This window comes from Amphiprion ocellaris, chromosome 5 (genome assembly GCF_022539595.1).
Source record: "Amphiprion ocellaris isolate individual 3 ecotype Okinawa chromosome 5, ASM2253959v1, whole genome shotgun sequence".
NCBI classification, from domain to species: domain Eukaryota; kingdom Metazoa; phylum Chordata; class Actinopteri; family Pomacentridae; genus Amphiprion; species Amphiprion ocellaris.
The window spans coordinates 2,769,509-2,797,499 of record NC_072770.1 but is presented as its reverse complement, the minus strand read 5'-3'; the positions used below and the strand labels follow the sequence as shown (position 1 = coordinate 2,797,499).

At 38.3% G+C, this 27,991-nt stretch overlaps 1 protein-coding gene across 4 annotated transcripts in view; it reads left to right on the top strand.

Annotated features, from left to right (window-relative positions):
* Window positions 1-27,991, top strand: part of LOC111578637 (receptor-type tyrosine-protein phosphatase gamma-like) — a 413,908-nt gene that overhangs the window by 338,652 nt on the left and 47,265 nt on the right. For all 4 annotated transcript variants that reach the window (XR_008601705.1, XM_055010623.1, XM_055010621.1 and 1 more), the window contains exons 8-12: window positions 1,138-1,330; window positions 13,437-13,621; window positions 24,240-24,348; window positions 24,810-24,859; window positions 26,323-27,079. Coding sequence is in view for 3 of the 4 variants with exons in the window: in XM_055010623.1 (XP_054866598.1) it covers window positions 1,138-1,330; window positions 13,437-13,621; window positions 24,240-24,348; window positions 24,810-24,859; window positions 26,323-27,079 (1,294 nt within the window). In the remaining variant the exon portion in view is untranslated. The remainder of the gene's footprint in view (window positions 1-1,137; window positions 1,331-13,436; window positions 13,622-24,239; window positions 24,349-24,809; window positions 24,860-26,322; window positions 27,080-27,991) is intronic.

The following is a 27,991-nucleotide window of genomic DNA, read 5'->3' as shown; positions in this document are numbered from 1 at the left end:
ACTTTCTTGCAGAGAGCTGATAGGTACACTCTAGCTTATCAGAAAATCAGATAACAAGAACAAAAACTGTGAATTCAAAATTCCAAAATAGATCTACAGGCCACCACATCTGAAGATAACTAATTAACACATGATTCATGTCTTTTATCTGAACACAAACATACTGTTTTTTTCCCTAACAACAGCACCAATCTCTCAGAGCTGTTCATCAAAGAACAGTTAGACTACACACTTTAACTTACCCCAACACTGCAAGTTAAATAGTAGGCTAGCTGTTTACATCTATGGAGGTACTCTCAATCTTTTCTTATAAGTCTTGTCAAGAAGACTTATAAAAGAGGGAAGAAGACTTCAGCTAATATGTTTACAAGCTACCCAGCTTGTTTAAAAAGATCACAGGTGTTGAGGTGAGCTTGACAGATGTAAGTGCCTGGGAATCGAGTTGAACAAAAGAGAAAATGGACTTTGTTACTCTCACAGGCTGAAGCAGGACAGGGTGGCTGGGTTGTGGATAAGCGATGTAGAGTTCAGTGTGCTGATCTGCAAATGGAGCTTTGTAGAGTCCTTGATTTGGGAGCAAACACACGTCAAAGTGCATTTCTGGAAATTTTGAATTATTCCTTTAAGGAATAAGCCACATGATGAAAATATTGAATCCTCATTGCTGTAGGAAAATTATTTTGTTTTGCTCAAAACCATTTCCTAGCTGTCTGTATCATGTTGTCCATATTTTTTGCACTATGTATTTTTTTTTTTAAATCCATATTTCCCCAATGTGGTTATTTACTGGATATGGTCTTCATATGCTGGGTAATTACTCAGGCTATTTTCTGTGTTTCCTGTGAATCCTGTTTTTTCTTGTAAAGTCTTCTGTTGGCTGCAGTGACCCAGTTTACCCTTGGGGATCATTAAAATTACATTTTTTCTCAACTTGGATTTCAGTTAGTAACATTGCATTCTGATATTATGTGTTTTGTGCAGTTTCTTACTGCTGTGTGATTAATGCTGCCAAGTGCAAGACAGTAACTCAGAATAACCACAGGTTGTAAGTTCTGCTTGGCACTAACTCTTCTTGCCTCCACTAATCTCTCTCCATTTCTGTGTCTCTGCCTTGCTCACTCTCCTTGCTGGCACCAGTTGGAGGCTTTCTACTCAATCTTCACCACAGAACAGCAGGATCATGTTAAATCGGTGGAGTATCTGCGCAGTAACTTCAGGCCCATCCAGAACTTGGACAACCGCCATGTCTTCAAGTCAGCAGTCAAAGACGCCTGGCTGCCTGACCTGATTGACAACAGCAGTGGGCCATACGGCACAGAGGCTTCCAAAGGTAGGGCTAGGGAGATGTTTCAAATATGAGTATACTTTTTCTTCTTTCATATCACTACAAAAGTCCTCATTTGTAAATAAACCATACGGAGCCTCTTTGATCTTATACTTGTATCTGTATATGTATATACTTGTAACCTGCTTATTGCATTGCTCATTTTAAAGATTACAAGTGGTGAACGTTTCCAATTATAGCTGACCATAAAGCATAATGTTTAATTGTATTGCATAGCAACGCTTATAGTATTTGGTACTCTCTTTTCCTAACTACTGATGTACACTACCAGTCAAAAGTTTAGACACAGCTTCTCATTCAATGTTTTTTTCTTTATTTTTACTACTTTCTACATTGTAGATACATACTGTAGACATCAAAACTATGAAGCAAGATGTATGGAATTATGTAGCAAACAAACAATTGTGAAATAACTCTAAATATGGCTACTATTTTAGATTCCTCAAAGTAGCCGCCCTTTGCTTTGATGATACCCTTGGTGTTGTTTCAATGAGCTTCATGAGGTAGTCTCCTGAAATGGTTTTCACTTCACAAGTGTGTCTTTTCAAGGTTAATTTGTGAAAATCTTTCCTTCTTAGTGGGATTGGGACCATCAGTTGTGTTGTGCAGAAGTCAGGTTGGTATTCTGTTGACAGCCCTATTTGACATATGTTCCAAATAATTCATATTATGGCAAGAACCAATCAGCTAAGTAAAGAGAAACGACAGTCCATCATTAGTTTAAGAACTGAAGGTCAGTCAGTCAAATTGCAAAACTTGACTGTATCCCCAAGTGCAGTCACAAAAACCACCAAGTGCTATGACCAAAGTGGCTCACATGAGGGCCGCTGCAGGAAAGGAAAACCCAGAGTCTCCCCTGCTGCTGGGGATAAGTTCATCTGAATCACCAGCCTCAGAAATGGCAAGTTAACAGCACCTAAGATTAGAGTCCAGATAAATGCCACACAGAGTTCTAGTAGCAGACACATCTCTATATCAACTGTTCAGAGGAGACTGAACCAATCAGGCCTTTAATAGCGGCTAAGAAACCACTGCTAAGGAAAAGCAACAAGAAGAGATTTGTTTGGACCCAGAAACACCAGGAATGGACATCAGACCAGTGGAAATCTGTGCTTTGACCTGATGAGTCCAAATTTGAGATCTTTGGTTCCACCTGCCGTGTCTTTGTGAGACCAGAAAAGGTGAACAGATGGTTTCTACATGCATGATTTCCACAGTGAAGCATGGAGGAGGAGGTGTGATGGTGTGGGGGTGCTTTGCTGGTGACACTGTTGGGAAATTATTCCAAACTAAAGGAACCCTGAACCAGCATGGCTACCACAGCATCCTGCAGCGACATGACATCCCATCCGGTTTGCATTTAGTTGTACTATCATTTATTTTTCTACAGGACAATGAACCCAAACACACCTCCAGGCTGTGGAAGGACTATTTAACCAAGAAGGAGATGATGGAGTGCTGCTTAGGTCAGATGATCTGGCCTCCACAGTCACCTAACCTAAACCCAGCCTAGCTGGTTTGGGATGAAATGGACCACAGAGTGAAGACAAAAGGGTCAACAAGTGCGAGAACCATTTCAGGAGACTACCTCATGAAGCTCACTGAGAGAATGCCAGGAGTGTGCAAAGCAGTAATCAAAGCAAAGAGTGGCTACTTTGAAGAGTATAAAATATAAAACATGTTTTGACTTATTTCACACTTTTTGTTTACTGCATAATTCCATATGTGTTCATTCATTGTTTTGATTCCTTCAGTGAGAATCTACAATGTAAATAGTCATGAAAATAAAGATAAACCATTAAGTGAGAAGGTGTGTCCAAATTTTTGACTGGTAGTGTATATAATATTATTATTAAGGTTAAGGTAACTGGTCCAACACTCTTACATTATTCCTGGTCACATCTCCTAATGGTAATAAATGAGGGGATTTTCAGTGTTCCTCATTTTCCCAGAGGAAAGTGATTGTCCTCTCCTTGTGTGTGCATTTGTGTGTGAGGCTAGCATCTGTGCTGTGTCATCTGTGGTAGCAGGGTCTGTCCCTTCCCTTCCGTGTTGCACACTTCCATATGGTTAGTTCGGAAAGAAAGGCATCACCTAGATGTACACACACAATCCCACTCATGCACGCATACTGTGTATGTGTGTGTTGTCCTGGCACAGTGTGCAGTATGCCCTTGAGTGATGCTGTGTGACATTTTCTGTTACCACATTTATAAGGGTGACAGAGCAAATGCAGATGAGAAGGAGGAGAAATGACAGGTTGGAAAAAAAGGCACAAAGAGGAGAATTTGAGCTGTAAAAACAACAGACAGGCAGATATATAGATCACATGCCTCCTACACACCCTCTGCAATGTGTTACCATAGCTACAGCAGGGTGGATTAAGATGGAAGTTGGTGCATGTATGTGACTGTTCTCTTGGTCTGTAAGCATCTCCAACTTCACCACCTGACAGCACACACACATATAATACAAAGGTGGTGTTATTGAATGAACACCAGTACAAAGCCTATACACCAGCAACTATATTACATAGGTAATTTTTCTTCCAGTCCTCCCATCCCTTTACCTGAATGACAGGTAGCTTCATGTTAAAGGAGAGGCAGATTGATGCAGTTATAGTGAAAACAGAGAAGAACTCTGTTCAGTGCCTTTAAAGCTACACTACAGCATTTCAGAGCATATGTTTCTTGTGTATGCTGCATATTAGTTTAATTTCTGTGAGCTCAGATGTGGTTAACCTGGGCTAATGCATGAGTGGAAGCAGTAGAGCAGCTTAGCTCCAGGACTGGAAAGAGACACCTCCAACAACAGACAGTGTTGTCTTTTTCCTGTAGCTGATGTAGTTGCTTAGTGAGCTCTGCTATTTAAAGCATGTTTGTGTGCTTATGTTGGAGAAGGTCTGCTGTTGGTTGCACATGACTTCATGTGCAGTGATACTGTTGTAAAAAATGGACAAATGTTGCAGTGGGGTTTATACCTGGGGCTGTGCTATATCCAGTGACTGTTATTGTCTCTCCCATTACAGCTTAATGCACTGAATAGAACACATGTTAACAAATGCAGTTTATGTATGAAAGACACTTTGCTAAGTTAAATATTTGATGCCAACAAAACAAACATTTACAGTTATACAATTACGTGATCACCTTTTGATAATATACGTATCCCAAGGGATTCTTTCTAGGAAAGTTCATTTTCTTAAATATAAGTAAGTATCAAGTAACTGAGCTTAAACTTGCCTGCTACAATGATGTACACTATTCATGGATTTCTGCAGCTACAGAGTGCTTTGTTAGAAAGCAAACTAAATAGTATTTCTATGACTTTAACCTTTCTGGTGTACCAGAATACCTTGTATGTTGTACGCTTATGATGTTTAGTTGATCTGGGCTCACCTGCAGTTTCTCCTCTGTAATGAATTTTGGAGATGTATCTGAATTTAGGGGAGGCTGAAGTTCCCATTGTCCCCAGAACAGCTATTAGTGTAGAGAGCATTAATGATGACTTGTATTTTGTATATTACACATGCTATTTGTATGTTCCAAAAGAGTTTAGTGTGCATATATGCTGTGCAGACAACTTCTACACAGCTGTGGGTACTCATGAGATATCACTGGACAGCTAATATTCTTTGAGTTGGTTGATGCAAAGCATTTCAGGATACAATCACAAAAGAAAGTACAATCATCAGTTTCAAATAAAAAAAAAAAATTACCAAATTTGGGCAACTCAGCGATGAAGTTTTAAAGTAATAGTATTCCAGAAAGATTTGTTATATGGCAAAGGTTGAGACATTCCATTCCCATTCCACTGAATATTTATTCCAAAGTACAACAGAACTGTATATGTCCACTTACAATATAACTTTGCTAAAGAACATGAAGCCCTTTTGACATTCTTTGGTCAGAGACCAAGATGAATCTTTTCAGCTTAGATGGGACAAGAATGTTTGACACAAATCGGGCCAGGACTACCACAGTGAATGCCGAGTCCTACTGTGTGACCTGTATTTAATACAGCAAAACTAAGGTACAACCTAAAAGTGCTAAAATTATTGTAAGATGTTACAGCTTTAAATCATTTGATATATAAGTGATATTGAAGTGGATTCTGCTCACATCTGTTGTATATTTTGCACTGTTGCGTCATGGACTGCTGGGCATCTTCTTAACTTTGTTGGAATATGTGTCCAGTCTTCTGTTTATTCCATGTAACTTCAGTGGCACCTCACTTAATCCAGTAGAAGCTTCCATGTCATGTCCAAGACACAATATGTAATCATATTTGGTTTTCAAACACTTGAACAGCAGTTAACAGGAGTCATTAGAGCTTCAAGATTGCCATTATATACACGGTCTTTACAAGTGTATGTAAACTTTTATTCACAACGGTACCCAGTGTATATGTGTCACAGAAAGTGCAAACACACTGGACGAAATGTCTTTGATTTCCTGTATCAGCTGAAGAGTTTGATTAAATTAGTTTTCTTGATCAGAAAGTGGACAATTTTGTCTCAGAAAATATGGAAAGGTGTTCTGTTATTTTTTTATTTGTTTGTTTTGGGGGGTTTTTGTCTGTTGTTGTTTTACACCTCTGGGAAAGTTAGCAGTTTCCCTAAGTTTTGACTTTTTGGACAAAGCCAAGCTAAACATAAGCCTGGTCCTTCTGTTATGGACTAAGAAGAGACTGAGATTGGTTTTAGTGTATATCAGACGACAAAGATAGACCCTATAGCTTGTCTGTACAGGCAGCTTTTTTTACTCTGACGTTGCCCTCTAGTGGTCATAGTACTACTAGTAGTAATTGAGCAATTGAAGCCAGTGTAGGGAGACTGCAGTGAATAGAGGCCAAGTGTCTTTTAACCATCTATTCCACGACCTTAACCGGGTGTTTATTATTGTAACCATGACAACAAATGTCCTGTATTTTAATCCAAACCCTGATCTTTCCCTAAACCAAAATGCTTCTTTTGTGCCTTAACCATTATCTTTTATTTGCATCTAGACAGTATTGACCAAAATATGTAGTGGAGTAAAAAAGACAATATTTACCTCTGAATAGTATAAATTTAGCCTTTAAGCCACAGTATAATAGACTCATTAGTGACAGTGCTTGAATACATTTTGCTAAAGTACCTCTACCTTCATCCAGTTGCTGCAGCTTGAGCACACCAGCTCACCTATGACTCTGCTCTGCAAAACACCTGCATGCTGCTCAATGTCAATAATCGTAATATTTGCCTTATTCAGCCACATATGAAGACTAGTTGTGATATAAAATAATAATATTGAAACATTGCAAATGAATCCTTGAGGAATGATTCCTTTTGCTTTTTTGTTACATACAAAACCCTGGCTCTGAATCCATGTTTTTGAGCATGTAGGTTCAAGGTGGAAATATGCAGCCATGGAACTGACTTTTTTGTCCTTTAACCCTCAGGATCTTTAAAGAAATTTCAAATGACTGCCTCACTGTGTCCAACCTTGGCAGCTGTGGCACATTGCAAGAGGCCTTGCTTTTACAGCTCAACAATCCTGACACATTTAAACACAGAAAGCATGTTTGCTATCAGGAGGTCATGACAGTGAGTACCCGACAGAAAATGACATGAAATCCAGATTTCTGTGCAGATTCTACCTTTTAAAGGCTATGGTCTTAAACTTTTGATCAGCTGATGAACAGCCTGTTTGAGTTTAGATGCAGTTTTCAATAAACTGCCTACTCTCTATTTTTTGTCACTTGCTCCTGTTTCTTTTTTTTTGCATTTTGAAGCTTTACTTACAACCTGGTTATGATCCACCAATGCAAAATGTGGACACTTGCAATTTTCCCGTAGACTGAAGATTATGTTCAGGAGTGTATATATCCAAATTCACAACAATATTGGAATTGCAGACTTTGTTTTGTTTTTCTTATTAAAAAAATAAACACTGCATAGTCCATTTTTTTTATTTTCAGTTTCATTGATTTGTAACAAAACTGTCTTGCTTATTTGTAATTTGAATTCTAAAATATGTGAACAAAGCCCATTTGCACTGATTAAAACTGCCAGTTTTACATAAAGATACAAGTACTGTGTGAAGTAGTTTTAGCAATCAAGTGGCAGTCTGAGTGCTACTCAATTTAGAGTTCTTCATGACATCAAGTGGTTGCCTGTTATAAAACGGTGACAGTGTTGTAGAGGCAAAGCTTATGGATGAGCTGTACTGCAGAGAGCTGAACAGTGAATAGAAATGAACTTGGTAAGAGCAGCAATTACATTTTTCACAAAAGATATTTTTTCTCACATGGAAGTGTCGGTTGTCCATGCAAATTGTAATCATTGTGCATTCTGACAGTTAAATGCTGTCAGTAATGTACTACACAGTGCTGTAAAGTAGCAACTGCCATCTTTGTATCCTACTTAAGGGGAAAACGTTGCCAATCAGTCATTCCAAGCTTTAACAGTACATGGGCAGAAAAAGTTATGGATGCCAGCAAAAAAGTTTTGTGCTCATGAATTCCATATACAACCCTTTTACTGCAGAGATGAATGGTGCTTGACCAACAGCAGTGAGCAGCAAAACCTTGAATTCATAATAAGGACCTGGTTATCGATCAGCTGTGGTCAACGGTCAGAGAGAGAGAGAGAGAGAGAGAGAATAGTCCAGTGTAGATTTCACCAGTATTAGACATCTCCTCAACCACATATTCTGTGTGATTATCTACTATCTAGACTCAAGTCTTATCTTTATTGAAAGCCATAGGGTTACCCTTTCAACATCCAACCAAACACACCGGGATGCACAACTCTTTTAGTCAGGTTACACATTGTAAATGTGAGGACTCATCTTTTAAATGGTTGATGATTTGTAGGACACACAAACACACGCACGCACGCACGCACGCACGCACGCACGCACACACACACACACACACACACACACACACACACACTTAGATATTTTGATGTTAAATGATTTACTTACATATTGAACCCAATTTAGTGACAAGAAATTCTGGTTATTTTGGCATATTGTGTTTAAAAAGTAGAGGCTATCCTCTATTTGAAGACATGTTACATGAAAGGATTGTGGCTTTGTTGGGGAGCCTACATTAAGAGGTTTGGATTATGGGTGATTTGTAGCCTTCATGTTGCTATGATATGATAGTGGATATCCAACCATAGTCAGAACCAATAAAAATTTCACAATGGCATACATTTATTGAGTGACTGCTGACTTTCAACAAGCTTTCTACCATCCTAAACTGGGAGTACATTTATCAATATTATTTCTCTTCACGTTGCCTTTACTTGCACCTTCTGCTTTCTGAAAACTCCTCAAAGAACTGTACACCATCTTGTTGTTTGCAGACCAGCCTCTACAGAGGCTGAAAGAGGTGAAATTCCTCTTTAACTATCCAGCAAAAGCACAGGGGTATCTAATAACATTAGCAATGGCTTTGTTGCATTTAAATGACCCATACAAATGACACAGTATGCATAATAGCTGTGCCCTTTAACCGATACTGACTATTCTGGTCACGGTTTTCCCTCCAATTCACATTAAGAATGTGTATGTATATGCTTTTAGCCAATTAAAGAGGCACAAAGGTTCAAATTTGGAGCACAAACACAAACACTGAGACCAGGCTGATATAATTTAGTATATCTGTTTCCCCCACATAGGTCATTTCGCTGAGTTACAAATGATGTCTTTGTATGTGCATGTGTGTGTTCCACTGAGTGAGCATGTGTGCTTCCATGTGTGTGACTAATGGCTTTAGTAATGCTAAGCCACATGGGCCTCAACTGCAGGTTATGAACACAAAACTCTGCTGCAGCTCCTTATGAGCAAGCTAATCAATTTGGTTCCGCTGGGCACGTGAGCTCTACTCTTAATCCCACCATGTTCTGCTCTGAATTAACTTATGCATTTGCATAATATGATACAGTGTTTGAAATACTCATTATGTGTATTGTTGGTTGCTGATATACTACTCTGTCTTTCTCGACAATAAGTAATGTAACACATTGCTGCTTACCACTACCGACTAATGGATGTGGACATCAAACATTCCTTCATTGTTGTGCAACTAGAACAGCCTCTTCTTCTGTCTGAAGGCTGTCTACCATTTGATCCTGGTCACTCACAAAAGCATTAATTGGATCCAGTACTGTTGTTGTTTTGCTGTATGACCTGGTTCACAGTCAGTTTAAAAATGTATCCCAAAGGTGTGTTTGGAAAATGTATTCTCAAATGGGGTTTGAAATGCATATACAGAATTATTACACAATGTAACTGATAATGGACCGGCAAATTATTGACATCAGATGACTGTAACAAAACAGAATATGAAGCACCTCTTGTTGTGCAGTCAAGGAAATGATTTAATGGGAAGTTATTTATAAAAGCTTGGTAGCTGAAATCGATACAAGTTAACTGGAGTTATTTATGTACATTTATTAAACTAACATCTTTCAAACTAACGTGATAACAAATACAACACAATATTAACACATATTAAGACAAACGCCAACACAATGCTGTGAGTGAGGAACAACAAGGAAGAGACAGAACACAATATTACAACACAATATTGTGGTAAACAACACGGTGTAAGATGGTGTTCTGACAGAAAGGGGTTTATAGACCACACCTGAAAGCAGCCACTAATTTGATGGTAGGCTATTTAGGAATTTGTGCAAATTTTGTAATAATTTACTAAAAGGGAATTTATAGAGTTGCATCGAGTTTCAGTGACTGAAAGTTACTTGTGTGCATGTCGTGCTTCTGCTGATTGATGGGTCCGTTGACAGTTGGGTTGTCCTGTCGATGTGCTTTAGAGCAGCAGTAGACAGAGTGGAGCCTCCTAGTAGGTCTTGAAGAACTTGAGGAAGAAGACTTTGCACAGTGGTCCGACTCTCCCATCATCAATACAAGATCTTGACGGAAAATTAATGCAACTCTGGACAGAAATAAATGCTGTGACTTTGCAGAAGCTTATTAAAATGATGCCATGACAAACATGTGCCGTTCTCAAAGCTAAAGGTGGTCCAACGAAATACTAGTGTGCCACTTTTTTTTTTTTTTTTTGGATGGACAGTGTTTAGACTGACTGTTGCTAATGTTGCCAATTTAAAAAAAAAAAATGCTGTAAATGTAAAGTCTAGTTTCTAGATAATGGCCAGTAGTCATGCTGGTGTGCAAACACAGACAATTCACAAAAACAGTGAGGCGTAATTTAGAGATAAATAAATGAATTTCCACAATTCCATCACTACAATTGTGCTCACCATTCTGCTGTTTCAAGTCTTATTTATTACCAAATATGCTGGAAATACTTTCGATACATGTGTCACATGAAAAACCTACAAGGGATAATGTTGTCTGGGCTGCAGTAGAGTTTTCAATGTACAATTTATTGCTTTGTACAATGATGGTTGCCTAACGGCAAACAGCAAAATGACAAAATGGAATGAAAACACTAATTCTGTCATAGCATAATAAACTCAGACCGGAAAAGGGAGCATCACATGACTCTGCTGTTCTACAGACGGAATTATTGACCAAAAATGTATTTTAAACTTTTTTTTTCATGACAGCAGACAAATATGTAGTTGGTTAACTTTGTATTATAAACCTTTTCAAGTGCACATTTTGGTTTCCTCTGCAAGTGAATACATAGTCCAGGCAATATTTCAGATCTGACTCAACTAATTATAACATACGGTACTCAGTATCTTATCAAATACTACATCGACAGCACGCCCCAGCGAAGAAGAAAATCCCAGTTGTCACACGGAGACATCTAGTGGTGAATAGAAGGCAAGGCAGGGCTGGTCCTATCATAATTAATAGTACAGTTGGTTCACAATGATGTCCATCCATCGATTATCTACACATCACTTAATAGTCTGTAGGCTGGAGTATTTCCCAGGCAAACCTGCACAGGACACCAGTCTATCATAGGACAGACAACCAAGCACACTCACATTCACACCAAATAACTCGAGCCTGTTTTTGGACTGGTGAAAACCTACGCTGCGCAGAGACAAAGTGAAAACTCTACACAGATGCAATCTTCTAGCTGTGAGATGGCGGTGCTAGCCACCGAGCCACACTGCAGCCCTAACAAAGATGTGTATTGTTAAATTCATGATAAAACCTACAGGGCGTATGTGTTTTTGCCTCAGGGTTTATATGAACTTGCATGCTTGTGTCTCTGTGTGTGTGACAGCTGTGTCTGCAGTGTCTCTTTGCGTGTATATATATATATATATATATATATATATATATATATATATATATATATATATATATATATATATATATATATATATATATATATATGTAGCCTTTTGAAAGGAACAGCTACAGACGTGGAGGATAAATGAGAGGAGGAGTCTTTCCTGCTACTTCTGTCTAATCACAGATTGGAGTCAGGAGTGTTTCACTGCAAGGCTGATGCTGGGGAAGCTGTACAGTATTGAGTGGTGTAGCGTCAGTGCTCTGCACAGCTCTGCCTTTAGGACAAACATGGATTATGATTTTTTGGTACTGGCTTTTTACATTATTATTGATCTGAAGGTTTAATGGAGCTGATCAGTTATTGATCTGATCAGTTATTGATCTGACAGAGAAGAGAATGTGATGTGACAGAACCACAGCAAAGTGACGCCTCTTCTCGTCTTTAACTATCTGTGGCTGCCATGTGTTTTTGTTCTCTTTATTCATCAATCAGCTGTTTGGTCTAAAATGTGGATCAGAGGTTCCTCAAACATCTAGTTTAGTCCAGATATCTTCAGTTTTCTGTCCCAGAGGAATGATGCTGCCATCTCTGAAATTATTGATCCCGGTCACTCACAAACGCACTATCTGACACTTTGATTTATATATTTATTGCTTATTTCTATGAGAAATAAGAGAGACAGAGAGAGAGACAGAGAGAGATAGATAGATAGATAGATAGATAGATAGATAGATAGATAGATAGATAGATAGATAGATAGATAGATAGATAGATAGATAGATAGATAGATAGATAGATAGATAGATAGATAGATAGATAGATAGACTATAGATAGATAGATAGATAGATAGATAGATAGATAGATAGATAGATAGATAGATAGATAGATAGATAGATAGATAGATAGATAGATAGACTATAGATAGATAGATAGATAGATAGATAGATAGATAGATAGATAGATAGATAGATAGATAGATAGATAGATAGACTATAGATAGATAGATAGATAGATAGATAGATATACATTCATATACAGTACAGTTCAAAAGTTTGGGGTCATTGTTAATGTGGTAAATGACTCTTCTAGCAGGAAACAGCTGATTTTTAATAGAATATCTCCATAGAGGTACAGAGGAACATTTCCAGCAACCATCACTCCTGTGTTCTAATGCTACATTGTGTTAGCTAATGGTGTTGAAAGGCTCACTGATGATTAGAAAACCCTTGTGTGAGTTTTCTTGGAAGACATGAAATTTTCTGAACTTCTGATGATAGTGTATATATATTTATTTCTTTTGTCTTTTTTAATTCTGTTTTGTTATAATTTTTATTCCGCCTATTGGTTCGGTCTGGAACAGGTACTCAATAGATTTCACTGCACATTATGCTATTTATAATTGTGCTTGTAATAAATGAAGGTCTCGAATCTGAATCTTGAATCTAGAGCTTTCCTTTGTGCTCATGGGTATTAGTCCTACCCTTCATACATACAGTTTTGTGTACTGGGTTATGCTGTGTTTTGTGTATGTGTTCATATAGCCCACTTTGAAAGTATTTGAAAGATAAACTGAGTCAATCAGTCACTAAATAACCTCTCTGCATCTCTTTCTCTCTTCAATTCTCATTTGCTTCCTTCACTCTCCCTTCACATCCACCCTTCCTTCATTTTTCATCCATTTCTTTCTTACTACTTATAATATATATATAATATAATATATCAATTATCTCTTTTTTTCTCCTACCATGACTTTTTTGGTCTACCTGCCTTCCCCTCACCCCTATCCTTTTTCTCTACATGTCTCCGTCCTTCCATTTTTTCTTTTGTTGGTTTCTTTCTTCATATTCCTTCCAGTGTGCAGCAGTGCTCCCATCAACATGAAGGTGCAGCATGTGAATGGCAGTGCACTAGTGGTCCGCTGGGCTCGTCCGGAGGTCACCTACCACCCACCCATCCTCCACTTCCTAGTGTCCTACAGCTGGACCACCCACGACGACAGCTATGAGGAGACCCACCTTACTGACGCCAAACACAACCTGGTGAGACTGAAAAGAACCAAAGAGTTACAGTCCTATAATGGACTGATGCTGAATCCTACAGCTAGTAGGATTAGATAAGATTATCAAATGATGAACCCAACATAACAAATAAGAAAAAACATATAATAGATCCTAAATTTAAGAATAAAACACACTTGACTTGGCTATGAGGCGAGGCTGCTGTTCACATTGTTGGACTGAACTGATAACCTGTAATGAATACACCTTCTTTAGTACTTGGGAATTGTAGCTAGATTTATGCTACATAAATTTTCAATACCAGATGCTGGGCCCTGGCCTTGACTATGAATCTGACAACACTAGTATTTTTTCCTTAGAGAGAATGTCAGAAAATTTGCACCATTATGTCTGTTTATCCTCACTGAGGCTCAACTGTTTCCAATAACTCTACAAGTAAGCAATCTCTAATTTAGCATTTCTTTCATCAGTGTTTCTATGAAAATGAAATTAGGGTCACGTGGGGGCTGGAGTCTATCCCAGCTGAGTTAAGGTGAAAGCAGGGGACACCCTGGACAGGTTTCCAGTCTATTGCAGGGCTACACATACAGTGGTGAAAAAAAAGCTTTTGGACACCCCGTGCGTTTGTGAAATACTGCATGAAGAATCACTCTTAGGTCCACAAGTGCAATTTCTTTTAATACAGTCACAGCCAAAATAGTAGACACATCTTTAAAAAGCCATAAAAAACTTAAAATTGATTGGTTCCATTAAAATACATGATAAATTTTGAGTATCGGATCATTTCGGTACCAGTGATCCACTAATGAAGATTGGCACAATTTTTGTTACCGTGCTTTGTGTCTACACAAAGGTAGCATATTTGAAAGTTCTTCAGAGACAAAAATGGCTAAAACAAGGAACCTAACACAACACGTCTGATAGCGGCACAGCATCACTGTAACCATGACAACAAGTGAACACTACCTCAGCTGCCTGCTGATGATCACATCACTGCAACTGTACTACAGATCCACCGTTGCTGACTTATCGGAAATGATACAAGGAACAATTGATTAAATTGTGGGGGTGTTTCTGAGTCCCATCGATTCCTGCCACCCACTAGATATTTAGGTCAGGCGATTCGGTATCCGTACATAACGTACGCATGCAGAACACACGTTTGTGTTGAGCGCAAGGTCAGGGAATAAACGGTCTTGGCAGAATACTGCATTCTCTGAGTGCTTTTCTGGTTTGATGATGTGATGGTTTATTTATTTTTCTGTTCAGTTTTGCACACATTCTCTTTTTGTTTGACTTTTTGTTTGTTGACTTTGATACCAGCGATGTTGAGAACTGACATATTGAGACTGTCAAGAATTTAGTTTTGTTAGTTTTTCTTGTAAACAATAAACAAAAAAATTTACATTTTTATTTGTTTGTCTAATGCAACCACACTTTTTGAAACACAAAGATTTTTCTACAAATGTTTAATGATAATATTTGAGATTGTGTAAAATTTTAAGGGTGTCTGAAAACTTTTTATCCACCACTGTAGAGACAAACAGTCACATTCACATTCCCACCTATGGACAATTTCGAGTTCCCAGTTAACCTCAGCATGTTCTTGAACTGTGGGACGAAGCCAGAGTACACTTGACACCCTTGAGGAGTAGTGGCCACAGTCTGCTTGGTCACGAAACACTGAAGATATGCAAATGTCCACACAGAGCCTTGTGTACACTTTCTGACTCTACTGGATCTTTGCATACTCCATATTACAGAAAGTATGACAGTAGCCTGAGGCATCTTTAATGTTTTCGTTATCATGTAAGGTTAAGGAAAAAATAGTGGTCTTCACTGTAGAGTATAAAAATAACAGTTCGATGATATTTAACCTAAACTGCCCTTGTCCTTAACCAAGTGCTTTAGGAACCAAAACCAGAGAAGTGTGATTTTTTTTTTCAGATTCATTAAAACACAATGCAAATTTCCCGAAAAGGCAGCTTTTTTTTAAAGAACAGTAGAAAATATAGTTAAAGAATGGATGTGTTAGGGACTTTACATTAGTGTTCTCCATAGGTTTAGAGATTGAAATTAGGAGTTTATACAAAGAGGTCAAATAGGTTTGTTGCTTTGTATTCAATATTGAGATTGCGTTATATGCATGAGTTAAGTTAAAGTCATTTTTAACAATATTTGTTTTCTTAATGAAGTTGCTGCAGAAATTTATGAGAATTGATGGATGGATGGATGGATGGATGGATGGATGGATGGATGGATGGATGGATGGATGGATGGATGGATGGATGGATGGATGGATGGATGGATGGATGGATGGATGGTCATCCTGACAAAGCAGATGACAAAACTATTTTGGATAGACTGTTAACAAACTAGTTTGATCCATTCAGTATCAGTGAATGAAGCAGTGTACAGGAGATGAGTTGTTCTACATTGTAACTAGTAGCCTATATCAACCAACACATGGGGCAAAGGATGTCTCGGTCCAAAGCTTCATTCATTTGACTGTACTTCCATGTGATGTAAGAAGAGCACATTTTCCAAACTGGAACACAAGTATGATTAGAGGGCTAAAAATGTATTTTGTAGTCGAGCAGTTTGCAGTCATAATAGGAGTGTTACTAAGAAATTGAATTAGGATATGTAAATAAAACACAAAGCTTAATTAACACACGGCGTTCCAAATATGTCTGCATCCACAACAGTCCAAAAACCCAGATTCACAAGACTTATTTGGTATTACACAGTTGGTCAATAACAGTCAGTATTCACATCTGTTAAATGCATTCATATATATGTGGAAAGAAAAAGCAAACCAATGGAAGGATGCAGACATTTCTTTATTATAAAATTGTAGAAAATCACCAGTATGGATGAAATTTGCATATATATGACCGTTCAAATGTTTGGGATCACCCAGGCAATTTCATGTTTTCCAGTGAAACTCCCACTTTTATTCATGTGCTACATAACTGCACAAGGCTTTTCTAATCATCAGTGAGCCTTTCAACACCATTAGCTACCACAATGTAGCATTAGAACACAGGAGTGATGGTTGCTGGAAATGTTCCTCTGTACCTCTGTCATTTTGCACTGCCATATATATTATGATATACTACATTTTCTGTAAAATATTAGACCTGTTTAGTTCTAGGACTCCAGATTTGGAATGTGCATGGCCAAAACACATCATCCCACAAGTCCATCCTCTTTCGGGTGTATTTTATTGTTACTAGAACTTAGGTCAATGGATGACAAAGTTAAGAAGCAGCAACGAACTGATGGACCTGCTAAGAGCAGTGAAAACAGCAAGCGAAGAATGGGGACTGTTGTTGAACGTGAAAATCATGATTGTTGATGATCGCCACAGTGATGCAAATAGAATCTTTACTCTGGACAGTGATGGAATCAAAGAGGTGGCGAGCTTTGAGTTCCTGGGTTTGGTCATCAACACAAAACGGAACCGCACCAAGAGATCAAAAGAAGACTTGCAATGGCCCGAAGTGTAGTGAAAAAAATGACCAAGCTATGGAAAAGTAAGCTTCCTTCGTCCCTCAAGGTCAAACGGCTGAGATTAACAGCCTTTGCAGTGGCGTCATATGGCTCCGAATCCTGGACTATGAAGGCAACGGATAGAAAGAGATTAGATTCTTTTGAAATGTGGTGCCGCTGCAGGATCCTGAGGATACTATGAACAGACAAGAGAACAAATGCATCTGTACTCATGCATTGCAAGGAAACTCAGCTATTTTGGTCATGCTACCAGACATCGCAGCCTTGAGAAAACAATCATTCAAGGGATGGTCAACAGAAAGAGAAGGAGCGGTAGACCTGCAGTGAGTTGGCTTCACGACGTCAAAGAGATCACAGGAACTGGAAGTGCAGAGGCTACTAGAACTGCTGCTGACCATAGATGATGGCGCTCTCTCATTTGATTCACACTGGCATTTACTTTAAAGAGAGAACTCAGGCAAGACAAAGATCCCTAGCAAAAGTTCTAGTCAACCGAAACTTGGTTCAGATATTGTTCCTGGAATGCTCAGTCTCATTTGGTGGATGATGATGATTTTGTATTATTGATTTTTTTTTTAAGAATTGTTTCCTCAGGGCTTAAACATACACTATTGTAGTTATTAATTCTTCCTAATCACTCACTAGGGATGTTTTTCAAGCTGATTTTGGCGCCTTTGCTACAAATACAGCCCTTGAAAGTCCAGATTCCAGGTCAGCCAACCATCCTCTGATCCTGAGCCAATAATCAGAGGATTCCCTTAAAGACAAATTACGCACCTACCCAAAACACAAAGTGCTCCATATTTGTAACTATGGCTGCTATTTACTGTTTCTATTTCTGGTCCTCTGTGTATAATTCTGCGTTTTTCCTCCCTTATTTCAGGGTCTTGTTTGTTCTTGGTTTTGCTTCTTCATTTACATCCCCCTAAAACTGATACACTGCAAGCTTATAACATATGTTGTTTACCTTGATCTAACCATATTGTTGTGAAGCACTCAGCAGTTGAATGTATTTTAATTGTCTACTGTGTTTCCAGATCAGGTGTACAGATCACTTTTTGTTAAGACAGTGAAACTACTTTAAACTGAGCCACAGTCAACTTTATTTGCTTTAACCGGAAATTATGTCCACATGGTCAGATGCAATAGCACTGGGTGGAAGCATGTGCAGAGAGTGCTTGCTCTTGTGTTCTTTCAAAAACAGAGGATTTTACTCCATCAAAAGTATGGTTGCGAGGGCCTTTAAAGAAGAAAATCACTAGTTTTGGAAGAAAACTGTTTTGACACATACACAATCAGGACTGCATCATTAAAAATGTATGGTTTTTTCCGTTTGTCTAGCAAAGATATGCCACAAACGCAGGTTTGGCAAATTACAACTTACTGTCAGAAACAGATCGGCAAACATTTAATAAAGAACTTATTAACTTGTGTGAGTACAAAGGTTTTAAACACAAATAAAAAATAAAATAAATAAACATGCCAATACGTCACAAACATCCTCCATCATCTATAAGGTCGGGCTGTGGAAAAGACAGGTGGTGTCATTCCCCTTACAGTGCAGTTTTCCATTCAGCCAGCAGAAAGCTAATGCTAAGCAGGAGGGGATGCCAGGCTGCACAGAAAGCATGACCTTGGACCAGTGGCTTTGTGAGAAGACAGGAACAGTGCAAAAAGTGCTCAGAGTGCTTCCTGGCTGTGGAAGCAGCTTCAGCTATCAAAACTGAAAATAAGCCATGATAGGAATGGCGGGAGAGAGGTGGGACATGTTTTATCCTCCCATCATTAACCCAAGAAACACTTCCTCCCTCTGAAATCTACTATGCTCTCCCTCCCCCTCCACCACCTTCCTCACGCATGTACTTTTCTCATATACCCTCCTCTTCCCACACACTTTTCTTCCTCTGCCTGTTGGCCATTTGATTTTGCTCTTACCCTTCATATTCCCAAATGATGCCTTTATCTAGGTCACAGCAGGGACTGGGATGGCTTCAGGACCTTCAAATCCATCACACACACCCCTTACCACAATCAGTGGAGAATCATCATGCAGCAAAATACTTTGAACTATTTTATGACCCCTGGCACTTGTTAACAAGGGGGTAACAGATAAGAAAAACTAGTTCCGAAAGGGATTGAACAGGGTAGAAATCCAATGAGTAAAGGAGCAAAGGTGTAAAAAGCTAAAAATCTAGATAGAGGACTATGATGTAGCATATAAATAAGAGTATTAGTGCAGTAAGCTAATGAACCATTTGGAGTCAATGGACATTTTACACAGTCTTCTACAGAGAAAAAAATGTAAACTCTGATTCCAGAAAGGTCTTAGCATTTTTAGGATTTTAATGTGCTCCTATAAGCCTCCTGATTGAATGTCAGCAAAGTTCTCTAACAACACCCAGTAGATGGCAAATGTAGTGTACAATAGAAGTGAGTTCATCTCTGTTCAATACCATTTGAATTTCAACTAATCTGAATTGTAACACGTTATAAGAGTTAGTTACTTACATCTAACACAAACAGCATGGATCCACAGTCGGTGCCAAGAATTGGTGAGTTAATTAAGGTATTAAAGGAACAAAAAGGGAGCCTTAATCAAAAAGGTGATACAAAAACAGTTCACAGTCCAGATAAATCATAATCCTGAGCAGCTGGAAAAAGCAACAAAAATTCTAAAAAAATATCATATAAACACTGCATAAACTGGAGCAAGAAATAAATAGCACAAAATGGCTCATGAGCAGGAGGCTCAAGTGAACAGGAGGTCCAGCATGAGGGAGGTAAACAGGGTGATTACAAACTTCTTACTTACAACTGATTGGGGAGACAAGACAGCTGATTGATAGGACACAGGTGAAACTAATCAGGCAAACAGAAAGGAGGAAAAAGAGAAACAAAGACCCAAAGTAAAGACACAAGCAACACACAATGAAAACAATTTCAAAATAAAACAGGAAGCAAGTGGAAAAATTGCTCCTTTGTGTGATTTTGGCAGTGTGCTTTGGTTCATTATCATGCTGAAATATTCCTGTTCTGCTGAGCATCTGCAGATTAGGAGCCATCTTGTTCGACAGTATTTTGGTATATAGACCGGAATTCCATCTAAAAATGTCATCTCCCTAACACCTTATTCACTCATGCAGCCCCATCATCACACTCCCACCTCAGTGCTTCACTGTTTGGACTATGAGTCCACTGTGTTGTCCTGACTTGGTTCATGCCAAACATGCTGGACTTCATCTGAGCCAAACACATTTATTAAGGGATTATCTGAGTATAGAATTCACTTCCAAAAATTCCAGTCCAAGTGCCATCATGAATGCCAGGACCCAAGAGCTTCCAGCATTGTAACTAGGTGATGCTGTATACTTCACCTGTCAAGGATTTTAATGTGGTGGCTAATTGGTGAAAGTGATTTTGTTCATGTATATACACCACCATTCAAACGTTTGGGGTCATCTAGATAATTCCATGTTTTCCATGAAAACTACCACTTTTATCCATGTGCTAACATAACTGCACAAGGGTTTTCTAATCATCAATGAGCCTTTCAACACCATTAGCTAACACAATGTAGCATTAGAACACAGGAGTGATGGTTGCTGGAAATGTTCCTCTGTACCCCTATGGAGATATTCCATTAAAAATCAGCTGTTTCCAGCTACAATAGTCATTTACCACATTAACAATGTCTACACTGGATTTATCATTCATTTAATGTTATCTTCATTGAAAAAACTGCTTTTCTTTCAAAAATAAGGACATTTCTAAGTGACCCCAAACTTTTGAACGGTAGTGTATTTACTGTATGTATATGGGAATAATCACTTAATGCTGTGACAGTGCAAAGAACAATTCTATTAATCAGTGACCTTGTCTGTTTTTCCTGCTGCTGCTGATGCCACTGTAAATCAGTCCTGAAATGCTTACATGTAAAATTTTTTGATTCACTCATTTCACCCATCCTCCACTGTGTTACTGTGAGCCACAAAAGATATGAGTTGGATGTCAGTTTTTTCATACAATCCCCTCTCGTGTTTGTAGTGATGATATCTAGTTCTCCCTGAATACATAACAGACATAAAATAAGAAAACCACTCAGAGAGTGCAGTACTCTGCCAAGGCTGCTCAGTCGTTGTATGATTTCCGACAGAAGAGTCCTAATAAGTTGGCAGGGGTGGATTTGTGGTAGGATCGCAATCATGTGATCGTCAGGAGGCAGCAGACGTAGTGTTCACTTGTTGTCATGGTTACAATGCCGCTACCTCACAGTGATACAGAAATCTTTAACAAATCCGTGGATCCAGACTATAAGCAGCATCACTGCCAAAATCTAATCACTTGGTCCTTCTGTCGTTTCCGACCTTCCCTTTCATCCAAATCCATTATTCTGTTTTTGAGTAATATTGCGCACAGAAGGAAGGATGAACTTACGGCGATCATCACATAACTCCACCGTGTTCCTTGACAGAGTAATGAGTTGTTTGGCAATTGGCAGATAACGTAAAAATGTGTAGTTAATCTGATTTTTAAAATGAGACACCTGTTTTTACTGAGGGTGATGTTAATTTAGCATCACTATATCATTACCACATCAGTACTAATGGTGCAATAATATCAGTGGAAATGGCATTGCCGCCAAGGAACTGTCAGACTTTTACTGTTTGTTTACGATATAATACATTAACTATTTGCCAATGCAGGCTTCAAGTCCACCTTCAGAATTTAAATGTAATTGATGATGGATCATTCTATCCATTCCATAGGCCCCAGGAGGTGATGCAGAAATTATATTGTATGGAACTCTTTCAGATATATTTTGTCTGAAGTTTGGGGTCAGAATTGTAGTTAATAATATAATTAATATAAAACTGACATATGGAACATTTTATTGAGGAGGTGTAGGTTCAGTCTTTAGTCTTTTGAAAGATGTTTTTCAGACCAATCTCAGATTTGTGAAGAGGAGACATTGCTGGACACTGGGGGCGCTACAGTCAAGCACTCTTCTGTAGAGCAGCACTGTCTATATGGCATAATTTCATGACAGGCAGATAATCAGAAATGGCTTCGCACATTATAGCCTAATAAAGTAATTATCTTACATATTAGCAAGGAGTTACACATCCAGCACACATAGAACCACATCAGCATTTATTTAGAGCTGTGTTTGCCCTCTGATGAATATGGGTCTAATTTCTCTTTTTTTTTTTTCTTTGAAATTGGGTATCCACCAGCTCCCAAGGGAAATATTGCCATTTTTAGCTTTTAAAATCTCCACGATGTTGCTGTACTGGATCAAAATAGTAGAGCAATAGTGAACTAAAAAATGCTAAAATGTTTCATAAAGTTGAAGGTGAGTGTAGACTTGATCACGACCCTCTATCGGTTCATAAATAAAACAAAAGTCACATTTTTACTAACAATGATATTTTTTTAAAAGAATGCTAATAGTGTATTGAAGCTAAGTAATGAGCTGGTGGTGTTGTTGACATGCTGAATATAATGGTGGTTAAACATCTCTCCCACACTGACTGAGCTTATTTTGCCTCTTGAAACCATAAACATCATGATATTGTCAAATGGACCATTGCATGTTTGCATTTAAGAGTGATTTTCAATTGTAGTAAAAATAACTTTAACTTGATAAATTTTCTAAACATAGTTCAAAAATTGCATGTTTAAGTAATTAGTATCCAAAAAAAATGAAGTCATCCCTTAAAACAAATAAGAAATAAAATGGATTTATTCTTTTATTATCAACCTCTTATGTCCTGGAGATGGACAGCAGAGATGACCACTTGTGTATTTTATATTTCTAGTGACAGAGGGATTTTTCACAAGGTGAGTTTGGTGAGTTTCTGTTGCTAACCTAATGGACTGGGGAAACGCACATACACAGCCACCTTGTTATAGAATAGAATAGAATAGAATAGAATAGAATAGAATAGAATAGAATAGAATAGAATAGAATAGAATAGAATAGAATAGAGTAGCTTTATTGAAATTATACATGGGGGTATGATGAAAACATAAATAGCTGCCACTGGACGGTGTATTGATAAAAAGCTAAATCAAATGTGCATATAAAACAAGACTATATTAAGAATTACAACATATGCAAAAGAGGCAAAATATATACAATACAATGTGGGAGGTAAAAGAAATCAAATAAAAATCCATAAAATAGAATAAATATAGGCAGGTGATTGCATGTAAGCAGCATTAGAACCATTAAAAGTGACACTGCATACTAGTGTACTATAGTTTGGATTTCAGAAGTCTGACAGACAATAGGAAAAAGCTGTTTCTCAGCCCGTTTGTCCTGCATTTTAAGGATCTGAGTCTCTTCCTTGATTTGGGGACTACCTTTAGGAAATAGGAAGACAAACAGTATAGATGAACCACACAAAAAGAGGGTAGTACATTGTCTGACTGGTTAGGAGTGCAGTAGGACAGTTACTATAGAGATCTAATAGTGTAGTGACCTTCACAGTAGCCTACCTGCACACAAGGCTCTAACACTCCAGTCTGGCTTTTGTCTCAATGTTTTCCCAGGATAGGTTTTTGGTTGTTCTGCACACTTGGTGGGGTCGTTTACTTAGACTTTTTTTTTTTTTTTTGCTGTAGAAGTGTATATGGTGTGCAATGCAAACATTTTTATTTACAACTCAAGCTAGCATGTTACCGAAATCCATTTGGTAAATCAATTATGACATTGATTTCTGCTCTTGGCAACTAATTAGTCCACCTATGCGTCTGTGTAGATCGAGAAATTCAATTAGGATATGATTTTTGTTGATGTGTACATTGTATGTGTGTTATGTGGTTTCTGCAGATGTGGATGTGCCAGTTTTCAGTCGACACTTTTCAGTCTACTCTAGAAAATAAATGGAAAAACGAACATACCTGGGCTGCAATTAAAGCATTTTATTTATGCCCAATTGTGCATCCATATTTTCAATGATTCTTCATTTTGAAAGGAGATGTTGGTTCATTATGCACCCTTCTTAATATGAATTCATCTCTATAACTGAATGAACATGACTCATGATAAACTTAGAGGGCTGAAGCAGACCAGACTTACTGAGTCTTACTGTTTTTTTGGGGGGGGGTTGTTGTCTAGGAGGCCATCATTTCTCCCGTCTCCCCTGATGTTCTGTACCTGTTTCGAGTCCAGGCCGTCTGTATGAATGACATGCGCAGTGACTTCAGCCAAAGCATGCTCTTCAGAGGTAACACTGAAACACAAATACACTTCTTAGACTTCAAGTTCTCATTAGTTGCTGCTAAATTACCCTAGTGTCATCCTAATTGTCTCTTAGAGCATCAACCATACATATTGTCTCACAATTACAGCATCATAAAAGAGTGAGGATTCCTTCATTCATAACATCACAAAAAATGTTCATATTCAGGTCATTTATGAGAGCTTATATCTGCAGCTGCAGTTCACAAGAAAATAAAACAAGCAGACATCTCAAAAAATGAGATGCAGTAATTTCACCTTACTACATTCTTTTTATTGGCCGACCCATTAAATATTTAGCACTTTTCATTTACTGTATGTCATGCTGTCATTACTGTATTTACTTTGCACTCATGGATGTCTTCTAGACACTCATTAAAATTGAAGTTTTGACTGTCTAGTGTTTTATTGTTGCTTATGTGTATTTGTTTCTTCCCTGTGTTTCAGCTAACACCACCAGGATCTTTGAGGGAACAAGGATTGTAAAAACTGGAATGGTAAGGAGCAGATGTGACTACTGTCTTTTCATTTTTTATCCAGCAGAGAGCAGTGTCTATATTGGCGTCAGTCTTCCCTACGCTGACAGGAAACTGTCAGTGGGACTCCTAGTCAGGTTGAAAAAGACTGATTCACATATTACAGGATGATGATATTTTAATCATTCTCTGTGTGTATTTTTTGTTTGTTTGTTTGTTTGTTTGTTGTTTGTTTGTTTTGTTTTGATTTGTAGGGGAAAAAAATTATTTCTTTGTACAAATCATTTACATTCAAATCAGATAGCTTAGTTATATTTAAATCTATACTAACAGTCTTTTGTTTTGCTTAATTTTATACTTTCATCTTTATTTACCACATATGTAATCTTAAATGCAGTCGTAGTAATATGAAATAATCACTGACAAATAAGCGTGAACACATGCAAATTTTAGACTTTAGTTTGTGAAAAAAATTAGGTTGTAATATTTTTTGCATTTCATATGAAACTGGGAAAGCACTCACAGAGCACAGTACTCTGCCAAGGCTGCTCAGTCGCTGTATCATTTCCGCCAGATGAAATCTTTAAAAAATTTGTGGATCCAGACTATAAGCCACATCACTGCTGAAATCTACTCAATTGGTGCTTGTGTCATTTCAGACCTTCCCTGAAAATTTCATGTCAATCCGTCAGTCCGTTTCTGAGTCATATTGCTAACAGACAGACAGACAGACAGAGAGACAGACAGACAGACAGACAGACAGACAAACCAACGCAGATTGTCACAAAATTCTGCTGCCTTTCTTGGCAGGATAACTACATTTTTTTAATACAGCTGGAATGTTTAAAAATTCTGGAACTGTTCCTTGCACCAGTGGCCCCATTTTGAACTGCAACACTTAGACCTCTGCAAGCTCCAAGAATCGATTAGTATGACTATTCTTGGGATTTTGGTCATTTATCTCTTATTTTGTGCACATTTCAAATTTATCTCAAACTCAAAAAGTGGTTTAAAAGTTTAAAATTCGAAGATGCTTTACTTTAACCCCTAACCTTGTTGGTTTTGAGCTTGTGATCCCTTAACAGTTGTCCATTTCTGATGTTATCAAGATGGGGATAGCTGCTTCACCCACTGTTTGACAATCATGCTCCTCACCGGATTCATACAACTTATAATTGTGAAAGCAATGTGTACTTATGACACCTCATCAATTTTTACGCTCTTTGTAGATCTGAGTTTTGAGCAGCTCAACTGTGATGTATTTACCACTGATTCAGGAGATGCCAGCTAAACTTAGAGAGAAGTCAGAAAAAAAATACATTAAACATAAATGCAGCAGAAATGTGTGGTATTCTTTCTGGTGGGGGGGGGGACTGAATGTGCTTTCAGGGGTTAATCTCTGTAACTAATAATGTCAAAGCTCATTGAGAATGAAAAACAACTAATGAGGACAAACCTTACTGAATAAAGTGTTTCTTTCTCAGCCAACAGTGTCCCCAGCCTCCTCAGCTGATATGGCTCCCATTTCCTCTGGCTCATCAACTTGGACCTCTTCTGGCATCCCCTTCTCTTTTGTCTCTATGGCGACAGGCATCAGCCCATCTTCTAGCGGTAGTCAAGCAACTGTGGCGTCTGTGTTGACCAGCACTTTGCTTGCTGGCCTAGGTTTCAGCGGTGGCGTCATCTCCTCTTTTCCCAGCTCCATTTGGCCGAGCAGAGCACCCACTCGTAATCCCACCGGTCTACGTTGGACCACTGAGGTCACCAAAGATGCCACCTCCACTGGCTCTGCTATCACAGTGGCCACAGCCAAAGATAACAGTGAAGCTGGGGGTGAGGACAGAGAGAACAAGGGTCAAGGAGAGGATGGAGAAAGGGAAGGAGAGGATAAGGATGAGGAAGATGAAGAAAAAGACCAGAGGAAAGAGCGGAAAAGATCATGTGGTGTGAGTGACGCAGGGAAGAAGGACAGCAGCACAGTGGTAAACCAGCAACCCAGTAAGACACCAGACTCCACTGCAAAGAAGAAACAACAGACTGAACCAAATTTAACTAAGTTGCCGTCATGCAAAAAAGATGAACTGCAAGTGTACCCCCACAATCCACTGGACTCTAAACCCGTTACCACTACAGAGACAGCCGGTGGAACTGCAGCTTTATTTGCACCTACAAACCCCACAGTGACTCTCAGAGCTAGCACAGAGGAGGACAAGAAGCAATGGCCTTTTTCCTTCCATACTGGTGAGTCAACATACTGTCACTGAGTTCTGATATTTCAAAAAGAAAGCTGAGAATCTGGTGAATTTACAAAACATTCATCAAGGGAGAGTATATGACGGAATTCTTAAAAGTAAAATATTTCATTCCTAGATCCTCCTGAAGAACCTCTTAACAAGAGGTGACACCAACAGAATGGTCACATTTCTAAGTGTGGGACAGGTTAAAATTGTAAAAGCCTATATTGAGTTTAAGCTCTTCAGTGTGGAGGGCAAGGATTCCTCTGGTCTTTTTTTGCAATATATAAACCCATATTATTACTGGATTTATACAGTAACAAAATATTTCATTCAAACACCAACAGTTCCAAATGTCCCTATTTCTGCTATTTTATTTCAGTGGAAACAAGATGTAGAAGAGTAGCCTTCTGTGATCAAATTTTAACTCTCTCCTCCAATATCTCTAGGAAGTGTATGATCAGTGGTTTAATAGTCATATTTAGATTAAGAGGAATGTGGAAAAAGAATAATACAGCCAGATCTAGTCATTTCTATGGCATTTTGCAACTGAAAGCCTCACAACGCCCAATTTCAGCCTTGTGGTTTCCTTTACTAAAACTTAAAGCAACATGTAATTAGCACTTTGACTGTTTCTGAAGTAAAAGAATGTGTTGGAGAAGCATGCATACAACAGGATAACTAGACTAAGACTAGTAATCCATTTAGTTATTGTAAAAAGTTGTAAAGCATCATTAAAATGGAATTGATAAGGTGGTGCTGTTGTGATGATCAGTTGCAGTGATGCTGTGGTAATAAAGTTCCAGTAAAAACAGAGCAGACTTTATACTTTGCTCTCTGTGTTCCCACTGAAACTGCTTTAATTTACAACACTGTCTAAAACAACAAGACATAACATAATGAGACAAGAAAAGCACTC